Source organism: Loxodonta africana, chromosome 23 (genome assembly GCF_030014295.1).
Source record: "Loxodonta africana isolate mLoxAfr1 chromosome 23, mLoxAfr1.hap2, whole genome shotgun sequence".
Taxonomy (NCBI): Eukaryota; Metazoa; Chordata; class Mammalia; order Proboscidea; family Elephantidae; genus Loxodonta; species Loxodonta africana.
The window spans coordinates 43,834,366-43,860,510 of NC_087364.1; the positions used below are offsets into that span (position 1 = coordinate 43,834,366).

At 38.3% G+C, this 26,145-nt stretch overlaps 1 protein-coding gene across 1 annotated transcript in view; it reads right to left on the minus strand.

The window, feature by feature from the left end:
* Positions 1 to 2,341: 2,341 nt before the first annotated feature.
* Positions 2,342 to 26,145, minus strand: part of WDR49 (WD repeat domain 49) — a 202,486-nt gene continuing 178,682 nt past the window's right edge. Inside the window, exon 19 of the mRNA XM_003416272.3 lies at positions 2,342 to 2,472. Coding sequence (XP_003416320.3) covers positions 2,342 to 2,472 — 131 coding nt within the window. The remainder of the gene's footprint in view (positions 2,473 to 26,145) is intronic.

The following is a 26,145-nucleotide window of genomic DNA, read 5'->3' on the forward strand; positions in this document are numbered from 1 at the left end:
AAAAACCTACCTCTACCTGCTCCTAATTTTTCCCCAATTGTTAACTTTTCACCACATGAACCATCACACAACCTTTCCAATCAAGAAATTAATACTGGTTCAATACTCTCAGTAGAAAGAGCTAAGAATTCTATGTATACGTACACACACACACACACACACACACACACACACATATCTCTATCTATCAAAAACCATGAGTTAGGTCATACTTATATCTCCAATTCCAGTCTTAAATCTGAGTTTTTCTTTTTTTTCTAACAGCAAGCGATCAGGCTCTCCTTATCCTCAATATATTTATTAAAATCTTCATTTACTTAGTTGATACTTATTTGCTTAGTGTAACCACTGTCCCAACCGTGCCACCCATCTCCTCCACTCACCCCCTCTGCCTTCCCACCCTCTAACACTGTCTGCCTCTATTAACTGCCCCCACCCCCGCCGCCCCACAGTACTTTTGGTTACCAGAGGCACATCTCTGGTATGCTTTACTCAGCACCTCCTCTCCTCATCACTGGCATGCTGCTGGCCTGCTGCCACTGCTCCTCCCCAGAATGGAAAGCAAAGATTGGAAACAAACAAACAAAAAAAACAAACCCAATGCCATCGAGTTGATTCCAACTCATAGCAACCCTATAGGACAGAGTAGAACTGCCCCATAGAGTTTCCAAGGAGCACCTGGCAGATTCGAACTGCCAACCCTTTGGTTAGCAGCTGTAGCACTTAACCACTACGCCACCAGGGTTTCCTGCAAAGATGAGAAGGGAAGTGAAAAGCCTTTTCATGCTTTAACAGTTATTAGGAAGCTATTCTTAGGAACTGTCTTCTATTTCTATTCCTTTTCTTTGTCATAGCATTGAAATATTTGAGGATGATTAGAATCTCCCATCAATTCTCTTTTTTGAACCAAACCTCCCCATTCTTTTACTTGTTCCTTTTAAACATTGTTTCTAGGGCCTTTATCACTGTGGTGGCATTCTCTAGCTGTTGTCGATTTAATCTTTCAAATTTTTTTTTCTTGTTACTTTCTCGTATGTGAGTGTCATTCAGTGAGAAGGAAAAGCAACAGGCATAGAAGTCACAATGCCTGACTGAAGATGAACTTAAATGTAGATGGGCTAGGCAGCTGTCCTCTGAAAACATTTTCCTCCACCCTTGCCACAAAACCAATCTCCCCCCGCCCCCCCCCGCCGAATGTCAGAAATTCTATTGTTAGAATCCATTTCATTGAATTACACAAATAAGAAAATAAACAGAATAGTGAAAGGCAAAATCCATGGTTTTTGGAATAAAACAGACCTGGGCTCTAATCTCGATTTGCTAACAGATCCAAATCTCAGATTTTCACTTTAAAATAGATGCAGTTTTATTTATCTCATACCATTATCAGGAGGTTCAAATAAGATGAACTTTCTCAATCTCTAGACAGAATAGTCCCCCATATATTGTTAATTCTTTTCTATCTGCAAGTGCAACTAGCATGTGTTGTTACATTCTTAAGACAAAAATATTCTTGAAAGAACTCTTTAGCATGCAAATATAAAGTAACTAACTCAGGTTATATGAATTAATTGTTAATTATTTTCTACAGGATGCAAAAATATCACAGCTTAAGAATTTTGGTTGCCTGGAGAAATGGTGTCGTTTATGAAGAAAATGGGTCAAAAATGAGGGCGGTAGTTTTTAAGAGTTAAATGTTTCCTACTTGATCGTCCACTTAGAAGGAGTCTTTTATATAATCTCAAACCCTTTGATCTTTTGTTTCAATGCTATTTTCTCTTTGGTTGTCCCATGCCACTCAATTTTAAAGTACAGTATAACAAAGTATAGAGGGAGACTATATCCAGTAATTTCCCAATAAGTACATCAAAGAATAGATATGAGTTAATAATATTAATAAAACAAGCTCTAATTGCTGATTTTACCATTAAATGTTTTTTAAAAACCTCAAAGTGTAAATAAATTGGAACGGTTTTCATATTCAAGTTTGTAGATTAAAAAATTTCACTGCAAGTTTTACAATGAAAATCAAATGAAAACTGTTTTGCTATAGAAGCCACCAGGAATAAAACTGCTTAGAACACTTTGTTTTGAATTATAATTTTTTTTATTTGAAAACATTTGAAAATAATTATACTGGTTGATTCTGCCCTCTCTTTAATCAGATCTTTCTTTCATTAAAAATATAGGGAAGTGAAAGGTATGGATAAAGACAGCATAAAATATTATCTGAAAACTGATTCCTAAAGTTCAAATATAAAGTAAAAAATAGAGGCAGAACTATTGATTTTTTTTTTTTTTGCATTTTTATGTGACAATGAAATACTTATTTTTCTTTCAATTATAATTGCTTCTTATTTCTTTTTATCTTCACTTCACTACTTGTTTCCTGACGTAATTGCTTGGCTCTTCGTTCACGATCCAGAATTTCTTTGGGAAACAGGTTTTTCTCATCAAATACAGCTTTCAAAGCTACAAAATGATGAAAAGAATGGCATGTAAATTATATCTGATAAGAGACCCAGTTAAATCAGATGATGGGTAAAAATTCTTAAGTTTTACATTACCTAAAAATTTGTATATTTCTACAAACAAGTGTGCATTTGGGGAAATTTTCTCTAAGATTCTGCCATTCCTTTAACTTCGATTTAAATTTATAAATTAAATTTTAATAGAATCTGTTTTATTAATTCACTTATATCATGACAGAGAAATACCATCTGAGAGTAGAGCACTAAAGAAGTTTGAGTTTTCATTTTTTAATCTACTTAACAGCTATTGAGAATTCATAAAAAGCCAAGAGCAAATTATTCTGTATTAAAATAATCAAAACAGAGTCTGACTGTCTGCGTGACTAACCAAGTGCATCTGCAATCACTTCTTCATAGGCTACTTGATCTGCAGGGATCTCTGGATTCAGAAAAAAAAAAAAAAGACCAAATTTCCCCCATGAGTGGTTATATTGCGCATCAATGAGAAGTAGGGGGAAATTGTGCCCTGCATTCAAGAAAATAATTTTGGCCTTCTGCTTAATTTTTTCATTTCATTTCAACAAATGTTTACTGAATGTATATTATGCATAATGTTCTGTGCTCAGGCATAAATAAGACAAAGACATGACTAAGTCACAGGCTCTCTTTCAACTGGTAGAGAGAGGGACCAGTAGCCAAATAACCAAAATATCATATTCAAGAGAACATGAACAAACGTGAATTGTGCTTATACAAACAGATAAGTTAGAATGTGCAGGGATCAGAAGAAAAGCTTTAAGAATTAGGCTTACTTGAGAAAGCTGTTGAGTGGCCTTTCAAGAAAGTCCTTGAGATCCAGATAGGATTTTAAATGACAATAAGGACCTTGGAGGTGGGGGAAAGATTGGTGGAGGGAAAAAAAATGTCAAGTTGAGGAACAAAGTGAATAAATGTATGGAAAAACAAGAGCCACTATTCAGATAACTCTGAATAGAACAATTTAAGAGAAACATAAGATATATATAGGCAAGTAAAGTGGAACGAGAGGTTGGAGCTGGACTGAGGAAGATCTTAAAAGCCATCCCAAGGAATGTGAAAAAAGGAAACTTAAGTAAAAGCTGAGCAACTTCCAGTTCAGTGGCACCTTTGTAAATTTGTGTTAGGGAAAAAAAAAGTGTTTTCCACTCCCAGTATAATGTGCATAAGTCCACATCTTTCCACTTTTTCTCCCGGAAAATATATAAAAACAGTCAGGAATAAGGGGGGTTAGGGAATAACCCTGCAAATAAATTTCATATTCAGCAAATCTCCAAGATAGATGTAATCAGCAGCCTACAAAATATTAAGAAAGGCAGTCAAACAGCTGAGATTGGGCAACATTACATAGGAAAAATGGTAAGTATATAGAGCGGTAAGAAGGGTAGCAGCATCTCAGAAAGTTCTGGCAAAAAGACACTTACTGAAGGTGAAGGGCTCACCCTCAGTATATGGTGAACAAAGCTGGAAGCACAAGCTCTTTCTGCTTGATTTAGCTCACAGAAACAGATGAAGCTGGGCTACATAAATTATCAAATATATGAGCCAATTTTACATAAAGCAGTCTGCCCTGCGGGTTGTTAAAGATTGAAGGCCACCCTGATTCCCCATCCCAAGCTCTTACCCAGAGACCTACTGCAAGTTTCAGGTTTAAGAAAAAACAACACATCATCGTTGTTGTTGTTAGGTGCTGTCGAGTCAGTTTCAACTCATAGCTACCCTAGGCACAACAGAATGAAACACTGCAGGTCCTGCACCATCCTTACAATCATTGTTATGCTTGAGCCCATTGTCGCAGCCACTGTGTCAATCCACCTCGTTGAGGGTTTTCCTCTTTTCCGCTGACCCTGTACTTTGCCAAGCGTGATGTCCTTCTCCAGGGACGGATCCCTCCTGACAACATGTTCAAAGTATGTAAGATGCAGCCTCACCATCCTTGCTTCTAAGGAGCATTCTGGTTGTACTTCTTCCAAGACAGATTTGTTCGTTCATTTTGGCAGTCCGTGGTATATTCAATATTCTTCACCAACACCACAATTCAAAGGCATCAATTCTTCTTTGGTCTTCCTTATTCATTGCCCAGCTTTCACATGCATATGATGCAATTGGAAAATACCATGGCTTGGGTCAATAACACCTTAGTCTTCAAAGTGACATCTTCGCTTTTCAGTACTTTAAAGAGGTCCTTTGCAGCAGATTTGCCTAATGCAATGCTGTCTTTTGATTTCTTGACAGCTGGTTCCATGGCTGTTGATTGTGGATCCAAGTAAAACGAAATCCTTGACAACTTTAATCTTTTCTCTGTTCATCATGATGTTGCTCATTGGTCCAGTTGTGAGGATTTATGTTTTCTTTATATTGAGGTGTAATCCATACTGAAGGCTGTGGTCTTTGATCTTCATCAGTAAGTGCTTCAATTCTTCTTCACTTTCAGCAAGCAAGTTGTGTCATCTGCATAATGCAGGTTGTTAATGAGTCTTCCTCCAATCTTGATGCCCCCTTCTTCTTCATATAGTCCAGCTTCTCAGATTATTTGCTCAGCATACAGATTGAACAGGTACGGTGAAAGAATACAACCCTGACGTACACCTTTCCTGACATTAAACCACTCAGTAACCCCTTGTTCTGTCCAAACAATTGCCTCTTGATCTATGTGAAGGTTCCTCATGAGCACAATTAAGTGTTCTAGAATTCCAATTCTTTGCAATGCTATCCATGATTTGTTATGATCCACACAGTGAAGTGCCTTTGTGTAGTTGATAAAACATAAATAAACATCCTTCTGATATTCTCTGCTTTCAGCCAGGATCCATCTGACATCAGCAATGATATCCCTGGTTCCACGTCCTCTTCTGAATCCAGCCTGAATTTCTGGCAGTTCCCTGTCGATATACTGCTGCACCTGCTTTTGAATGATCCTCAGCAAAATTTTGCTTGCGTGCGATATTAATGATATTGTTCAATAATTTCTGCATTCGCTTGGATCACCTTTTTTGGGAATAGGCATAAACATATCATTAATAGTAATTAATTCAAAAGAGGAAACAAATGAACTTGTACAGTGTGGACACAGAGATATTATAAGCCAAAAAAACAAACAACAGAAAAGAGCAGCAAAACTAATCAATACATGGATCACCACCAGAAAAAATGTTGCCATTGGCAGATAAATATTGTTACTAAGCATTTGGCTGTAAAAGAAATTTAAAATCTTACAAAAACAGTTACCTCTGTGACAACAGATCACAAAGCAGAAGAAGTGAAAGAACTCAGGGAAGAGATGGAGACAAGACAAGAAGTGATGAAATGTGAGCTGACAGAACTCAGGAGAAATAGAGAAAAATATCACAAAAAGGGAATAGACTATATGATAACACAGTAGGAAACATAAGAGTATAGAAATGAGAAAAGCAATTTAATAAGATGAAAATTTTAAAAAAGAGAATGAGAATGGAAAATGGTAGATATTGAAGACAGACAAAAAATATATCCAACAAAATATAATTATAGTGAATCCTCAAGAAAGAAAACTAAAGCAGAACAAATTTTAAAACTATCATTTAATATAGCTTTTCTCAAATAAAAAAATACATACTGAAGGGCACACTCTGTACACGGGGATATTTGACTCAGGATAGGCAAAACTAAGGTATATCCTAGTAAAGTTATTAGTTTTTAAAGATAAGGAGAGAATCATCTGGCAGCCAGACAAAATGACCAAGTCACTTAAAAAGGAGAAAAATATCTATTTTGCATTAGATAGCAGTGATCAGTAACAGCAGAACAACACCTACAAGATAATTTTAAAAAGAACATGTGAATTGATGACATTATATAATCTAAACTGTCCCTAAAACCTTAAAAGTACAAATAGTTTTCAACATCTAGAGAATTCAGGGACTCTGTTCCCAAGAGTCCTTTTTGAGGAAATTATTAGTAGATAAACTGAGAAATAACTGAGGAAAATTTGGAAAAAATATTGTGGACAGCACTGAATATATTTAAATGTAGAACTAAGATGAAAACAATGTGGAGTTTAGGATAACAGAATAGACTACCATGTGCCTGACGGTATAGAAATATACGATAAAAATAGGGAAGGGAAGGGAAGGGAAGGGAAGGGAAGGGAAGGGAAGGGAAGGGAAGGGAAGGGAAGGGAAGGGAAGGGAAGGGAAGGGAAGGGAAGGGAAGGGAAGGGAAGGGAAGGGAAGGGAAGGGAAGGGAAGGGAAGGGAAGGGAAGGGAAGGGAAGGGAAGGGAAGGGAAGGGAAGGGAAGGGAAGGGAAGGGAAGGGAAGGGAAGGGAAGGGAAGGGAAGGGAAGGGAAGGGAAGGGAAGGGAAGGGAAGGGAAGGGAAGGGAAGGGAAGGGAAGGGAAGGGAAGGGAAGGGAAGGGAGAAAGAAGGTTCATTTCTGATAAATCAGTAACAGCTAAGAGACAAAAGATATCACTTAAAACTGACAATTAGGAGAGGCCAGGCCAAGATGGTAGAACAGCCAAATGCTTTATGTCATCCGTCTTGTAGCACAGACCGGAAAAAATAAGTGAATAAAGTATATATGACAATCTAGGAATGCTAATCATCAAAGACAAAGCTAAAGAATCCAGCCGAGAGGCAGGTGGAAGGAGGGATAATTCAAAAACAGAGGAAATAGGGAACTGCGGATACTGGGATCACCAGCGTTGTACTACCTGATTCTACACAGCACACACAGGTTGAAGCAAGCAGCAACATCCTAAGGTGAAACCCACCCCATCTGGTGCAGTCAAGCAGCAATGAATCTGAACGCACCTCCAGAACAAACAGGAGTGACGTCAGATCTGCAAAAGTTCAGTGCAAGCTCCTAACCCACTGCATGTGCTGACACCATAGATCCTCCCCCACCAGAGCTCCACAGCCAAGGAGAATCCCCTATCCCTCACCCATTCTGCACCTCACTCCGACACCAGTCCCAGCATTGGACGACACCGTGCCTCCTAAGCCAGGCACTCATGGCAGGTACACAGGCACCTGCCCTTTCACCAAGACCACTGACATAGGGGGTCCACACATTTGCAGTGCCCTTCACGCCCCCTCTTCACCCCTGCCCCCGTGCCTTGCAGGCATTGAACACTGCACCCCCTCATTAGCACAAAATAGGCAGAGCATCCACTTGAAACCCATTTTCACCAGCAGTAGCCAAGTGATAGCTGCAGATTTGTATATCCGACACTGCCCCACCCCCTAAGAAGAGGCCTCAACCACCCACACCAGGGGCGTGAAGGCTGATGGTACCACATTCCATTTAGCCACCCATGACAGGAGCCTGAGAATTAGTGATGCCTCTCAATCCCTCCAGCCAATGGCACTGGGCAACCAAAAACCGGCTGCACTATCATCCCTTCACTACTCACTGTAGTGGACAGGAACACACCCTCCATTCAGGGACCCAGTGGAAACCAACAGCATCCTGCCTTGCCTCACACATAGCCCCCCACTGCAACCAGAGACCTGTGTTTGCTCCAAACACCCCCATGCAGCCCTGACCACCTAAGACTGTAGGTGACAGTCTCCACACCATACACTCAGTGACTGACAATCCAGACGCCTGCGCTCAAATGACTGAACTGTAAGAGCAGTGAACAGACTCCTGCGCTTACATACTTAGTAGTCTCTCTGACCACTTATGACAGAAGGCAAGAGCTTCAATGGCATCAACAGCCAGAGTGGCACACACACCCAGTCTACTGGGACATATCAAAACAAAACAAAATGAAAATACAGGACAGAGTAAAAAAAAAAAAAAATGCAATAAATAAATATAATTACTTTCTGATGCCTCAGAGACAAGAGTAATATCAAATCATATAAAGATGCAGGACAGGACGGCTCCAGCCAGCAACCAAAATAAAGAACTGAAAAATCTTCTGGAGGAAGATAAGGCAATGGAAATACCTGATAAAGAATTCAAAAGACAAATATACGGAGCTTTGCAAGAGATCAGGAAGGAGGTCAGGCAAAACTCAGGCCAAACCAAGGAACACACAAACAAAACAATAGAAGAATTCAGGAAAACCATAAAAGAACAAAAATACAAAATAAATAGACTGTTAGAAACCATACAGAGACAGCAGCTAGAAATCCAAAAGATTAACAACAAAATTTCAGAATTAAACAACTCAGTAGTAGGTCACAGGAGCAAAATTGTGACAATGGAAGTCAGAATTAGTGAGATTGAAAATAGATCCCTTGACATCAATTTGTCTGAGGAATGAAAAAAAATGAAGAAAGCCTAAGAATTATGTGGGGTACTAACAAAAGGAAAACCTGTGAGTAAGCACAGCACCAGAATGGGGAGCATAACGGAAAACACAAAAAGAAGTGTTGAAGAATGGCTGGCAGAAAACTTCCCTAATATCTTCTCATGAAAGATGAGAAGATATCTATCAAGATCAACAAACCCCATATAGGATAGACCTCAAAAGAAAGTCACCAAGGTATATCATAATCAAATTTTTCAAAACCAAAAACAAAAAAAGAATCCTGAGAGTGGCAAGGGATAAATGAAAAGTCACCTACAATGAAGAACCAATAAGACTAAGCTCAGGTTACTCAATAGAAACCATGCAGGCAAGAAGGCAATGGGATGACATATATAAAGCCCTGAAGGAAAAAATTGCCAGTGAAGAATTGTCCAGAAAAATTGTCTCTCAAACACAATGGTGAAATTGTGTCATTTCCAGATTAACAGAAGTTAAGGGAATTTGTAAAACAGACCAAAATTATGAGAAATATTAAAAGGAATCCTCCAGTTAGAGAACCATCAGACACAATCCAAGAATGGGACATAGGACAGATCAACCAGTTATCAACCCAGATAGGGAATTCACAAAACAAATCAAAGCTAAAAGACTGAATATAGGGAACCAGAGACGTCAATATGTAAATGACAACAACATCAAAAAAATAAAAGGAATAAACCGTGTAGTCCTAGAACTTCCATATGGAAAGAAATAAAGACAATATCAGGAAATAAAAGACTGGTTTAAATTTATAAAAATAAAGGTAAATTTCAAGGTAACCATAAAGGAAGCCAACAAACCTACCCGTCAAAATAAAAAAAAAAGAAAAACATAAAGACTCAGCAAACACAAAATCAACAATAATGAAAGAGCTGCAAAGAAAATACATAAACAAAAAGAACTCAGCACAGAAAATTAAATGGAACAAAGAAACCGTCAACAGTGCAAAAAAAAAAAAAATCAAAATGACAGCAGTAAACTCATCAATAATTTCACTGAACGTAAATGGCTTAAATGCATCAGTAAAGAGAAAGAGAATGGTAAAATGGATAAAACAACACAACCCATCTATATGTTGTCTACAAGAGACACACCCTAGACACAAAGGCATAAACAAACTAAAACTCAAAGAACGGAAAAAAAATATATCAAGTAAACAGCAACCAAAAAAGACGAGGAGTGGCAATCTCCAATTAAATAGGTTTTAAAGCAAAATCCACCATAAAGGAAGGACACTACCTAATGATTAAAGGGTCACTAAACCATACCTTGAGAACATAAGCATAATAAATATATACATACCCAATGACAGGTCTCCAATATGCATAAAACAAACTCTGACAGTGCTGAAAAGAGAAATAGACAGTTCCACAATAATATTAGAAGGCTCCAACACACCATTTCTGGTGAAGGACAGAATATCTGGAAAGAAACTCAATAAATATCAGAAGATCTAAATGCCACAATCAACCAACTCACCCTCATAGACATATACGGAACATTCCACCCAACAGCAGCCAAGTATACATTCTTTTCCAACACACATGGAACATTCTCCAGAATAGGCCATATTTTAGGTCACAAAGAAAGCCTTAACAAAATCCAAACCATCAAAATAATACAAAGTATCTTCTCTGATAATGATGCTATAAAGAGTAGAAATCAATAACACAAACAGCAAGGGAAAAAAATATGGAAACTGAACAATACCTTGCTTAAAAACTACTGGATAATAGAAGAAATCAAGGATGGACTACAAAAATTCATAGAACCAAAATGAGAATGAAAGCACATTTTGCCAAAACATTTAGGACACAGCAAAAGCAGTGCTTAGAGGTGAATTTATAGCATTAAGTGCACTCATCAAAAAAGAAGAAAGGGTCAAAATCAAAACATTAATCCTACAACTTGAACAAATAAAAAGAAAAAAAATTTTTTTTATGCAGAGCAGTAAAAGAAGCACCCAGGCACCAGAAGAAAAGAAATAATAAAGAATAATAGAGAAAATAATAATAATAATAAATAATAGAGAATAGAAAAATAATTAAAAGGGTCAACAAGACCAAAAGCTGGTTCTCTGAAAAGATCAACAAAAGTGACAAACCAGTATTTGACAAATCTGAAAAAAGAAAAACAGGAGAGGAAGCAAATAACCCAAATAAGAAATGAGACAGGTGATACCACAACAGACCCAACTGAAATAGAAAGGATCATAACAGAATACTATGAAAAGCTGTACTTCAACAAATTTGAAAACCTAAAGGAAACAGACAAATTTCAAGAAACATACTACATACCTAAACTAACACAAACTGAGGTAGAAAAACTAAACAGATCCATAACAAAAGAAGAGAATAAAGAGGTAATTAAAAAAAAAAAAGCCTCCAAACAAAAAAAACCACTGGCTCGGACGGCTTCACTGGAGAATTCTACCCAACTTTCAAGTAACAGCTAACACCAATACTACTCAAGCTATTTCAGACCATAGAAAAGGAAGGAATACTCCTGAACTCATTCTATAAAGCCAGCATAACCCTGATACCAAAGCCAGGCTACCCATTAAACTCATTGCTATCAAGTCGATTCCAACTCATGGTGATCCTATAGGCGAAGACACCACAAAAAAAAAAAAAGAAAACTTCAGACCAACATCCCTCATGAACATAGAAGCAAAAATTCTCAATAAAATTCTAGCCGATAGAATTCAACACCATAACAAAAAAAATAAATAATACCTCATGAGCAAGCAGGATTCATACCAGGTATGCAGGGGTGGTTCAACATTAGAAAATCAATCAACGCAGTCCACCACATAAATAAAAGAAAAAAACCAATTGATCACATCAATCAACACAGAAAAAGCATTTGACAAAGCCCAACACCCATTCCTGATAAAAACTCTCAGCAAAGTAGGAATACAAGGGAAATTCCTTAACATAATAAATGACATTTATACAAAGCCAACAGCCAACATCATTCTAAAAGGAGACTAAAAGCATTCCCCTTGAGAATGGGAAACAGACAAGGATACCCTTTATCGCCACTCTTTTTCAACATTGTGCTGGAAGTCCTAGCTAGGGCAATAGGGCAAAAAGAAATAAAAGGCATCCCGATTGGTAAGGAAGAGGTAAAACTATTCGTATTCACAGATGATATGATCTTATATGCAGAAAACTCCGAAGAACCCACAAGAAAGCTATTGGAACTAAGAGAAAATTTTAGCAAAGTAACAAGACAATATTAACTTACAAAAATCAGGATTCCTATTTGCCACCAAAGAAAACTTCTGAAAGGAAACCACCAAATCAATACCATTTACAATACCCCCAAGGAGATAAAGTATTTAGGAACAAATCTAACCCAGGACATAAAAGACCTATACAAAGAAAACTACAAGACACTACTGCAAGAAACCAAAAGAGGCCTAGATAAGTGGAAAAACATACCATGCTCGTGGATAGGAAAACTCAACATTGTGAAAATGTCAATTCTACCTAAAGCAATCTACAGATACAATGCAATCCCGATTCAAAAGCCAACAGCATTCTTTAACCAAATGGAGAAAAAAATCACCAACTTCATATGGAAAAGGAAGAGGCCCTGGACAAATAAAGCATTACTGAAGAACAAAGTGGGAGACCTCACACTACCTGCTTTTAGGACTTATTTTACAGCCACAGTAGTCAAAATAGCCTGGTACTGACCCACCAACAGACAAAATGGAACAGAAATTGGGAACCCAGATATAAATCCATCCTTCTATGAGAATCCGTATTTGGCAAAGGGCCAAAGTTCATTAAATGGGGAAAAGACAGTTTCCTTAACAAATGGTACTGGAATAACTGAACGTCCATCTGTAAAAAAATTAAAAAGGACCTCACACCATACACAAAAACTAACTCAGAATGGATCAAAGACCTAAATATAAAATCTAAAATGGTAAAGATCAGGAAGAAAAAATAGAGATAACACCAGGGGCCCTAATACATGGCATAAATAGGTTTACAAACCAGAACTAAAAATGCACAAACACCAGAAGAGAAACTGTACATAGATCAAGAGGCAGTCGTTTGGACAGAACAAGTGGATACTGATTGGTTTAAAGCCAGGAAAGAAGTGTGTCAGGATTGTATTCTTTCACCATACCTATTAAATCTGTATGCTGAGCAAATAATACGAGAAGCTGGACTATGTGAAGAACAGGGCATCAGGATTGGAGGAAGACTCATAAACAACCTCTTTTACGCAGATGGCACAACCTTCCTTGCTGAAAGTGAAGAGGACTTGAAGCACTTACTAATGAAGATCAAAGACCACAGCCTTCAGTATGGTTTGCACTTCAACATAAAGGTCCCTGGAAGCTCCTAAAAATTAAACATTTATACTTATCAGAAGACTTCACCAAAATAGTAAAAAGAGCCCCCACAGATTTGGTAAAAATTTCTGGCTACAACATATCTGACAAGGGATAATCTACGAAATCTGCAAGATACGGCAACATCTCAACAACAAAAAGGCAAATAATCTAATTAAAAAACAGGCACAGGATATGAGCAGATACTTCACAAAGAAGATATAACTAACAGGCACATGAGGAAATGCTCACGATCATTAGCCATTAGAGAAATGTAAATGAAAACTACATTGAGATACCATCCCACCATGACAATACTGGCACTAATCAAAAAAAAACACAAAATAACAAATGTTGGAGAGGTTGCAGGGAGATGGGAACTCTTATGCAATGCTGGTAGGAATGTATAACGGTATAACCACTATGGACAATGATATGGTGCTACGTTAAAAAGCTAGAAATAAAAATACCATACGATCCAGCAATCCCACTCCTAGGGATATACCCAAGACAAATAAGAGCCATCACATGAATAGACATATGCACACCCATGTTTATTGCATTATTATTGACAATAGCAAAGAGATGGAAACAACTTAAATGCCCATCAACAGATGAAATGATAAATAAATTATGGTACGTAGACAAAATGAAATACTAGGAGGTGGGGCCAAGATGGCAAAATAGCCAGATATTTCCAGTGATCCCTCTTACAACAAAGACCTGAAAAATCAAGTAAAACAATTATATTTATGACAAGCTAAGAACCGTGAACATCAAAGGCAAAGTTAGAAAGCGGGCTGAGCGGCATGCGGAGGGAGAGACAGTTCAGAACTGGAGAGGAGTTACCAGACCTGAATCTCTGGGACCTGTCAGGCACCATTCCTGGGAGTGGCTGCGGCAGGCTGGTAGTAGTGTTCGGTTGCAGTTTCCTCAGGGAGAAGCAGCCAGCTGCACAGCCTACTCAAACCTCCAGAACCAGAGAAGAACGGCACTCTCAGCAAAAGTTAAGTATTTGTGTATATTTTACTGCACTCCCCACCACAGGGCCAGCTTCAGTGGCTTTTGATTTCTCTGGGCCTAAGATAGGGACATTTGTGTGCCTTGAGCCTCCTCCTGGCCTTGGGGAAGGAATAAATTCACAGCTGGGGGAAAAGATAATTTGCCAGCTCCACTAACCTGGGAAGCTCAGGACAGAAGCAGCTCCTATCCAGGCATAAATTGTCTGTGGACTTTAAATACCTTTCCCCCCTGCCTGGGCCTGTGTGAGCCTATTTGAAGAATAGGCAGACTGCAACCCTTTCAGCTGTGCGGTGGAGAGGTGGGTGCTTGATATGTGACACCGCTTTGCCTAATAAACAGGGTCCTCACCTACCCACATCAGGGGCCTAAGGACTGGTGGCTCCGCTCAGGTCACCCAGCCACCCACAACAGGGATCCAAGGATAACTGGCACCTCCCAGTCCTTACAACCAAAAGCATTGGATGCCCATGGTCAGTCTGCAGAACCCACCCACCTGTATGCTTTAGGGAACAGGGGCGCACTTTCCTCAGAGACACTCGGGGGGACAGTTCTCAGCCCCCTGCCTTGTTTAAAGCATGACCCCCCGCTGCAACCAGATACCAGTACCTACACCAAATACCCCTGCCCCCTTAAGACTGCAGGACAGAGCCTGTATCACACACTTGATGACCAGCTACATGAACACCTGAGCTGAATCCACACAAGAAAAATGAATGGACTCATAAGCTCATATACCTGATAACAGCTCTAGCCATCTGGTGACAGGACATCAGAGCACAAAGGCAAACATAATCAAGCTAGCACACTCAAGCAACCCATTTGGGCATATCAAAACAAAACAAAGCAAGAAGCTAGGATACAGTAAGCAAACATAAAATAAACTAATATAACTTATAGATGGCTCAGAGGCAACAGACAATATCAAACCAAATAAAGAAACAGACCACGACTGGTTCAACAAGCTCTCAAAACAAGGAATCAAGGGATCTTCTGGATGAAGGTGCCTTCCTGGAATTACCAGATGCAGAATACAAAAGATTAATATAGAGAACTCTTCAAGACATCAGGAATGAGGTCAGGCAATATGCAGAACAAACCAAGGAACACATGGATAAAGAATTTGAAGAAATTAAAAAGATTCTTCAAGAACATAATGAAAAACTTAAGCTGCAAGAATGCATAGAGAGACAGCAATCAGAAATCCAGAAGATTAACAATAAAATTACAGATTAGACAGCTCAACAGAAAGTCAGAGGAGAAGAAATGAGCAAGTGGAAGGCAGAATTGTGGGGCTTGAAGATAAAGCACTTGGTACTAATATATTTGAAGAAAAATCAGATAAAAATTTTAAAAAATGAAGAAACCTTAAGAAACATGTGGGACTCTATCAAGAGAAATAACCTATGAGTGATTGGAGTACCAGAACAGGGAGGTATAACAGAAAATGCAGAGAGAATTGTTGAAGATTTGTTGGCAGAAAACTTCTCTTATATCATGAAAGATGAGAAGCTATCTATCCAAGATGCTCATTTAACTCCACATAAGGTAGATTTTAAAAGAAAGTCACCAAGACATATTATATCAAACTTGCCAAAACCAAAGATAAAGAGAGAATTTTAAGAGCAGCTAGGGATAAACGACAAATCACCTACAAAGGAGAGTCAATAAGAATAAGCTCAGACTATCCAGCAGAAACCATGCAGACAACAAGGCAATGGGATGACATATATAAAGCATTGAAGAAAAAAATTGCCAGCCAAGAATCATATATCCAGCAAAACTGTCTCTCAGATATGAAGGTGAAATTAGGACATTTCCAGATAAACAGAAGTTTAGGGAATTCGTAAAAACCAAACCAAAAACTACAAGAAATACTAAAGGGAATTCTTTGGTTAGAAAATCAATAATATCAGGTATCTATCCAAGATATCTATCCAAGTATCTATCCAAGACTGAAATGCTGGACAGAGCAATTAGATGTCAACCTAGAGAGGGAGATAACAAAAATACACCAAGATTTAAAAAAAAAAAATGCTCAAAACAGGGAAGCAGTGATGTTCTGTAAAAGGAGACAATATTAAAATAATAAAGACAGACTAAGAAATGTAGTCATAGATCTTACATATGGACAGGAAGAAAAGGCAATATAAAGAAATAAAAGTTAGGTTGAAACTTAGAAAAATAGGGGTAAATATTAAGGTAACCACAAAGGAGACAATCATACTCATCAAAATAAAATACAAGAAAAAAATAGAGGCTCAGCCAAAACAAAATCAACAACAATGAATAAGAGGAAAAGACAATATATAAACATAATCTATTCAGCACAAAAAATTAAGCGGGGAAAAAGAAACTGTCAACAACACACAAAAAAGACATCAAAATGACAGCACTAAACTCATACCGATCCAAAATTATGATGAATGTAAATGGAATAAATGCACCAATAAAACAGATAGAATGGCATAATGGATTAAAAAATGTGATCCGTCTATATGCTGCCTACAAGAGACACACCTTAGACTTAGAGACACAAACTAAAACTCAAAGGTTGGAAAGAAGTATATCAAGCAAACAACAATCAAAAAAGAGCAGGAGTGGCAATATTAATTTCTGACAAAATAGACTTTAAAGTTGAAGGAAACGCAAGCAAGCTGTGGCCCAAGACGTAGATGAGCAGTTTTTAAATTATTTTGAATTTCCTGAAAACTTGGCATATTTTCATAGCTAGACATATATGTCTGTCTCTTCATTTCTAAGGCTTTACTGTATCATCAAAGATTCAGATTCTAAGAAGTGAAAACAAACGTGAAAAGTATAAAAGATTGCTTTATTTGTTCATTTTTTGGTTTTCTTAAACACTCATTGTATTATAGATCTTATTGCATATCATTTTTAGCAGATGACCAGTTAGCAAAAGAAAACCTAAAATTTTTTTTTCAATCTCAGACAATTCCTTTTTTTTTAATAGTCTATATAAATGCCACCCCAAGTCTGTCACTTTGTTGCACTGTGGGGTATGAATCTATGAAAATTGGAAATTGTCAAAAATGAAATGGAACACATATTCCTAGGCATTAGTAGGCTGAAATGGACTGGTATTGGCCATTTGAATCGGACAATCATACAGTCTACTCTGCTGGGAATGACAACTCAAAGAGGAATGGTGTTGCATTCATTGTTAAAAAGAACATTTCAAGATCTATCCTAAAGTACAACACTGTCAGTGATAGGATAATATCCATACGCCTACAAGGAAGACCCACCCATTAATATGATTATTATTCAAATTTATGCACCAACCACTAAGGCCAAAGATGAAGAAACAGAAGATTTTTATCACCTGCTGCAGTCTGAAATTGATCGAACATGCAATAAAGATGCATTAATAATTACTGGCAATTGTAATGCAAAAGTTGGAAACAAATAAGAAGGATCAGTAGTTGGAAAATACGGCTTTGGTGATAGAAACTATGCCAGAGATTGAATGACAGAATTTTGCAAGACCAACGACTTCTTCATTGCAAATACCTCCTTTCACCAACATAAACGGCAACTATACACATGGACCTTGCCAGATGGAACACACAGAAATCAAATTGACTACATCTGTAGAAAGAGATGATAGAAAAGCTCAATATCAACAATCAGAACAAGGCCAGGGGCCGACTGTGGAACAGACCATCAATTGCTCATATGCAAGTTCAAGCTGAAACTGAATAAAATTAAAGCAAGTCCACGAGAGCCGAAATGTGACCTTAAGTATATCCCACCTGAATTTAGAGACCATCTGAAGAATAGATTTAACGCTTTGAACACTAGTAACCAAAGATCAGACAAGTTGTGGAATCACATCAAGGACATCATCCATAAAGAGGACCAAGAGGTCACTGAAAAGACAGGAAAAAACGAAAAGACCAAGATGGATGTCAGAGGAGACTCTGAAACTTGCTCTTGAGCGTCAAGCAGCTAAAGCAAAAGGAAGAATTGATGAAGTAAAAGAACTGGACAGAAGATTTCAAAGGGCCACTTGAGAAGACATAGTAAAGTATTATAATGACACGTGCAAACAGCTGGAGATGGAAAACCAAAAGGGAAGAACACACTTGTCGTTTCTCAAGCTGAAAGAACTGAAGAAAAATTCAAGCCTTAGGTGCAATAGTGAAGGATTCTATGGGGAAAATATCAAACGACACAGGAAGCATCAAAAGAAGATGGAAAGAATACACAGAGTCATTATACCAAAAAGAATTAGTCAATATTCAACCATTTCAAGAGGTGGCGTATGATCAGGAACCGATGGTACTGAAGGAAGAAGCCCAAGCTACTCTGAAGGCATTGGTGAAAAACAAGGCTCCAGGAATTGACAAAAGATCAATTGAGATGTTTCAACAAACAGATGCAGCGCTCGAGGTGCTCACTCGTTTATGCCAGGAAATATGGAAGGCAGCTTCCTGGCCAACTGACTGGAAGAGATCCATATTTATGCCTATTCCCAAGAAAAGTGATGCAACCGAATGTGGAAATTATAGAACAATATCATTAATATCACACACAAGCAAAATTTTGTTGAAGATCATTCAAAACTGGCTGCAGCAGCATATCGACAGGGAACTGCCAGAAATTCAGGCTGGTTTAAGAAGAGGACGTGGAACCAGGGATATCATTGCTGATGTCAGGTGGATCCTGACTGAAAGCAGAGAATACCAGAAAGATGTTTACCTGTGTTTTATTGACTATGCAAAGCCATTTGACTGTGTGGGTCATAACAACCTATGGATAACATTGTGAAGAATGGGAATTCCAGAACACTTAATTGTGCTCATGAGGAACCTTTACATAGATCAAGAGGCAGTTGTTTGGACAGCAGAAGGGGATACTGATTGGTTTAAAGTCAGGAAAGGTGTGCGTCAGGGTTGTATTCTTTCACCCGAAACCTATTTAATCTATAAGCTGAAAAAATAATCTGAGAAGCTGGACTATATGAAGAAGGGGGCATCAAGATTGGAAGAAGACTCGTTAACAACCTGTGTTATGCAGATGACAGAACCTTGCTTGTTGAAAGTGAAGAGGACTTGAAGTACCTACTGATGAAGATCAAAGACCACAGCCTTCAGTATGGACTGCATCTCAACATAAAGAAAACAAAAATCCTCACAACTGGACCAAGGAGCAACATCATGATAAATGGAGAAAAGATTGAAGTTGTCAAGGATTTCATTTTACTTGGGTCCACAATCAACAGCCATGGAAGCATCAGTCAAGAAATCAAAAGAGGCATTTTGTTGGGCAAATCTGCTGCAAAGGACCTCTTCAAAGTGTTGAAGAGCAAATATGTCACCCTGAAGACTAAGGTGCACCTGGCCCAAGCCATGGTATTTTCAATTGCATCATATGCATGTGAAAGCTGGACAATGAGTAAGGAAGACCCAAGAAGAGTTGACACCTTTGAATTGTGGTGTTGGTGAAGAATATTGAATATACCACCAAAAGAGTGAACAAATCTGTCTTGAAAGAAGTACAACCAGAATGCTCCTTAGAAGCAAGGATGTTGAGACTGCACCTTACATACTTTGGAGATGTTGTCAGGAGGGATCAGTCTCCGGAGAAGGACATCATGCTTGGCAGAGTACAGGGTCAGCAGAAAAGAGGAGACTCTCAACGAGGTGGATTGACACAGTGGCTGCAACAATGAGCTCAAGCATAACAACAATTGTAAGGATGGCTCAGGACAGGGCAGTGTTTCGTTTTGTTGTGCATAGGGTCGCTATGAGTTGGAACCGACTAGACGGCACCTAACAACAACAACAACAACATATAAATTCCTGGTCTAAAGAAAGGAATAAAACAATACTTGGTTTTAGTGTAGACATCTCATAATAAAACCTAAAATAATCTCAGCAGACCCTGGAATTTCATTTAGATATATGCACACTTTGGCATTGTTGCATGTAACCATATCGGCCACAACAGGTTGATAGAGTTTTATTTCCCTTGGTGTGTTAACAGTGCTATCATCTAATATTTTACATTTAAATAAGTCCCTACAGCAAGTTTGAGCTAACCTTGAAATGCAGACAGCACGGAGACATAAATTTTAAATAGTAAATGGCGGGCTAGATGCAAATAACTTTTACTCCCACCTCCAAAAAAAAAAATTTATTAAAACATCGAAAAAAAAAGAAATACTTTGCAACAATAAAGAACACCGATGAATCCATAAAACATCTTGCAATGTGGATGAATCTGGAGGGCATTATGCTGAGTGAAATAAGTCAGTCACAGAAGGAAAAATATTGTATGAGACCACTACTATAAGAACTCAAGAAAAGGTTTACACACAGAAAAAAAAGTATTCTTTGAGGGTAGGGAGGAAGAAAGAGGGAAAATCACTAATTAGGTAGTAGACAAGCGTCAACTTCAGTGAAGGAAAAGAGCAACACAAAATGTAGGGGAAGTCAGCATAACTGGACCAAAGCAAAAGTATAGAAGTTTCCTAAACAATCCAAACACTTTGAGGGACTGAGTAGCTGGGACTAGGGCCTATGGATCACAGTCTCTGGGGACAAGTAGGTCAATTGGCATAACATACTTCATGAGATGTTCTACACCTCACTTTGGTGAGTAGTTTCTGGGGTCTTAAAAGTTTGCGAGCAGCCATCTATTGGTCCTATCCCATCCGGAACAACGGAGAATGAATAAAACCAAAGACACAAGGAAAATATTAGTCCAAAGGACTAAAGAACCATATGAACCAGAGACTTGACCAGCATAAGACCAGAAGAACTAGATTGTGCCTGGCTACCAGCAAGGATCACTCTGATAGGAATCACAACAGAGAGTTCCAGACAGAGCAAGAGAAAAATGTAGAACACAGTACAAGTTCATGAAAAAAAGGCCACATTTTCTGGTCTGACACAGACTGGAGGAACCCCCAAAACTACGGCCCCTGAACACTCTGCTAACCCAGAACTGAAACAATTTCGAAGCTCACTTTTCATACATAGACAGGCCTATAAAGCAAAAAATAACACACGTGAGGAACGTACTTCTTAGTTCAATCAAATGTATGAGAACAAATGGGCAACTCCTGTCCAAAAGCAAGATGAGGAGGCAGGAAGGGACAGGAACTGGATGAATGGACACAGGGAAGCCAGGAAAGGGGAGCATGCCATCATATTGTGGGGATTGCAACCAATGTCACAAAACAAAATGTGTATAAATTTTTGGATGAGAAATTGAGCTGTAAACTTTCACTTAAAGCACAACTTAAAAAAAAAAAACTGACAAGTCACCACAGTACAAGCAAATTTAGCAAAATAAATGCACAAAGAAAGATCGTAATATTGCATAACATTGTGTGGTGGAAGAGGGGAAGGGGACTGAGGAAACACACTGATTTTGTCATCACTCATAGCATGCATCTAAAAGTTACTGTCCTAAAGAAATAAAGGACTAGGGGAATAATAGGAACCTATGATTAAAATCGGAGAACCTGGTTGGCATAAATGGTTTGTGCTGAACAACTAACTGCAACGTTGTGGTTCGAACTCACACAGAGGCACCTCAGAAGATAGACTTAGCACTCTGTTCCCAAAAGGATACAGCCTTGAAAACTCTAAGGGGCAGTTCTACTCTGTAACACATGGTGTTACCATGAATCAGAATCAACTCGATGACAACTGCTTTGGGGTTTTTTGGTTTGGTTATGATTACAACATACCCTCCCAAACAAAAAACTAGAGGGAAAAAAAAACAGAGCACATGGTGAAAACTTGAAAAAAATATGTAAACAGAAAAGTAGCATAAAGTAGCATGCTATAAAACCAAATATATCTAAAATATTGTTAAATTTAAATATGCTCAAATTTTCTCATCTAAAAAATGAGTTTTTAATTGGATCGAAAGTTAAGAGCCAGCACACATCTAAAATAAAATAACTCATAAAATTTGAAATAAAATGGTGGGAAATGTATACTAGGCAAATGAAAACCAAAAGAAAGGCCACAATCTAAAATCATAAATGCATATAGAAACTCTGACAGGATACAGTAAAACTAGCAGGAGCGGTTACCAGACATGGGTGAGAGTGGGGACTTAGGCAGATGCGGGATATAGGAGAGAGGGAAACCTCTTAGAGAATAACTTTGATATGTTCTAACTTTTGAATCCTGTGAATGTATTCTGTATTTTTGCAATAAGACCAAAATGAATAAACCTGGAATCAGCTCTATAACCAAAGCTACAAACAAAAAACAACACTTCCCATTTGCCTAATACCAGCAGTAGTTCTGTACATTAGCAGTTGGTCCTATTCCATATGACTACAGATTAGAACTTCAGAATCATGAGGAAATCAAAATGCCTCAGCACTCTCCCAATAATAGACGGTAGAAGCCAGAATGTTACTTTTGAAACAAATTGTTTTATTGAGATTTGTTTCTAAACTAGATGAGGAATTTTCATCATGACTGACTGAGTTTCAAGACAATTAAACCAATAACTAAATGATAGGCTCCGATAAGAGCTTGAGAAAGATCTTGTTTGGATAGTTCATTTTATTGATTTAAAAAACAAGTGATAAAAAGTTCATATGCAGGGGTGGCACCTGTTTCCTGGACCCGAAGCTTAAAATTTTGGGAGCTCCCTTTTAAAAAAAGAATATAAAATTACAAATATAAAATTAGTTATAAAGGTGACTATTTTATCAAATGTGAAAATAAATCTCAATAAATTATCAGAGCCTTGGGGAGCTGATCCTTTTCTTCTGAGATTCTTTTTAGGAAATGTACCCAAAATGCTTACGTGTGTTTGCAACTTGGCTTCCCTACCTCACCTAGAATATTCTACACTTCCCACTTCTAATACTCACAGGGGCCCTTGTAGATGAGGGGCCATAAAATTTAATCTTCTTTGGCTTCATTGTTAATCTCACTTATGTGGCAAAAATAATGTCATTAACCTAACACCTTCTAAATAAAAAATGGTAATCAATTTCTCTAACTAGGCATAGTAACAAAATCTCCAAGTCAATGGCATAGTGTTTTCATATGATGATGTGAGTGAGCCTGCAGTTGATTATGAAACATGAAAGGAATCATTAACCATTTATTAAACTTTCAAAGGTTATTAGAGAATGTCTTTAACCTTGCTGTGATGACTTTTTGGTGTCATAGATTGAATTGTGTCCCCCTAAAATATCTGTCAATTTGGCTAGGCCATGATTCCCAGTATTGCGTAACTGTCCACCATTTTGCCATCTGATGAATTTTCCTTTGTGTTGTAAATTCTACCTCTCCGATGTTCTTGAGGTGGAATTAGAGGCAGTTACGTTAATGAGGCAGGACTCAATCTACAAGATTAGGTTGTGTCTTAAGTCAATCTCTGTGGAGATACAAAAGAGAAAAGCAAGCAGAGAGACATAGGAATGTCATACCATTAAGAAACAAGAGCCAGGAAAGCTGAGATCGATGTTGATGCATTCCATTTCATTTTTGACAACTTCTGATTTTCCTAGATACATACTTCATACATTTAACGGTCCTATAATTAATGGATGTTTACAGTCGTTTCTTCTCACTTTTTCTTGAGCCACATCAGCAAATGACTCCATCCATGTTATTAAAGTTAACTCTACTTTCAGGAGTCAGCTTTTTCTCAGTTGTGTTTTGAGCACCTTCCAATCTTGAAGGGCTCATTTTCTGGCACTATATTAGACAATGTTCTGCTGTTACTCATGAGGTTTTCACTGGCCAATTTTTTTTTTTTTTTTTTCCAGAAGTAGACCACCAGGTCCTTCTTCCTAGTCTGTCTTAATCTGGAAGCTCTGCTGAAACTTGTCCACCATGGGCGACGCTGCTGGTATTTGAAATACCGATGGCATAGTTTCCAGCATCACAGCACCACACAAGCCAACACAGTAAGACAAACTGACAGACAAGTAAGTGGTGGTTTAATAATTAGAAGGCCTTCAAATCAGGGCTGAGGCTTCTCTGAGGGAAGAAATTCCATTTATGGACACCAACTTCTACCTGTGCCTGTGGAATTCCACCTGCTTGAGCTCCTCCCTGACAGCCTGTGGACCCTTGCAATACATATTTTAATATATGCTCCTGCTGGTCCTTTTTGCATGGTCCAACCCTGACTCATATACTTGCTATGAAGTATACTCTTCACCAGAGAAAAATTGCAAAGGTAAGTGTTATTAGGACAACAAAACTGGTTTGATGAAATTTCTGGGGTCTGGGCGAGAGCCTGTGAGACATTCCTTGTAAAAAAAAAAAAAGTATGTTTATTTAAATATCTAGCTTTTCTTGAAGCATCTTCAAGTACCCACAAAAGTGCTACCTGATGAATTTCAAAATTCTTGCCTTCCAGGCCCCATAACAAACTTAGAATCTTGGATAGCTGTTCTCCCAGAAGGGTTAGTAACGGCCATTTTAAATGGACTCATGAGTCACATCCATTCTTGAAACCCACCAAGTACTTCCTTCACACTTAGAAAAAAGCCAAATTCCTTGCCAAGGCTACATGACCCCATGTGATCTCACCCCTGGCCCCTGCAACCTCATCTCTTAACAGTTTCCTCACTCACTTCAGTAACACTGACCTTCTTTCTGTCCCTGGAACATCTCAACCTTGTTCCCACCTCAGTGACCTTACACTTCTGTTCCCTTTCTTTGGAACATTCTGTCCCAAAATCTTTTGGGGGCTCCATCCTTCTTTTTGGGGGGATTCAGCTCAAATGTCATAGAGACCTTTGTGGGTTCTCTCCCTAGTCATGCCCAATCACATTATCTTGATTTATTTTCTTCAAAGTTCTTGTTAATATCACTGTCTAGACTTATCTTGTTCTTTTATTTACTTATTTATTGTCTCCCTAGGTAATAAATTCACTGAGAGCAAAGATCTTGTCTGCCTTTGTTCATCATATATCCCTAGCACTTAAAATGGTGTCTGGTACATAGAAGGCACTCAAAGAATATGTTCGTTGAATGAACAAACAAATGCATGAAGGAACTTCCACGTATGCCAAGGGACACATTGATCCCTCCTGCCTTGTAATTACTGCATTCCAGAGACCTAAGGGCTCTATAATGGTGATGTTGTTTGTCACCATTGAGTGGATTCTGACTCATAGTGATCCTATGTGACAACGTAGAACTGTCCCATAGGGTTTTCTTGGTTGTAGTATTTATGGAAGTAGATCGCCAAGTCTTTCCTGCACAGAGCCAATGGGTGGGGTCAAACCACCAACCTTTCAGTTAGCAGCTGAGTGCTTAACTGTTTGTGCCACTAGGGCTACCTACAATGATAGAAAGGTATTTTTTCCATGTCATATATCCATCATACCCCTTATCACAAGCCCAACTTAGCTCTTAAAAACCAATACCTAGTGTTATTGGTAACCATTTACATTCATTATTTTCTGCCTGGGAAACGTGACATTTAAACATCACTTTATGGGTGGCTGCCAGACAGGTATGCTGTAATGATAATTAAAAAGGTGTTTTAAAAGTGATGAAAGTGGTGGTCATGAAGCTATCCAAAGCACATTCACTAAAATAAAAAGATTCCATAATTTTAATATAGCAGAGTTGGTTAATATTTTTTCTTCTGATCCTTCCTTTGCACCCTGATTGGCAACTAACAATATTAGATGAACAATAGCAGCAAACCTCACTAAGGCATCCTGGCAAGAAAGGAATTGGCATTGTAAACACAGCACTGTAATGACCAGCTGTGGTTAGCCCGTGATTGGACGGTATTCCAAAAACCTTCCCTCTCGTTCTCATCCTCCCTTGTGTTCTGAATACTCTGAACAAGTGCTTCTCAAACCTTAAGGTGCATAAGAATCATCTAACGATCTTGTTAAAATGCAGATTCTGAGTGAGTAGGTGTGGGGTGAGGGTCAGGGGTGGTTAAATGGTAAAATTTTCACCTTGCATGCAGGGGACCCCTCTTCAAGTCCCAACCAATGC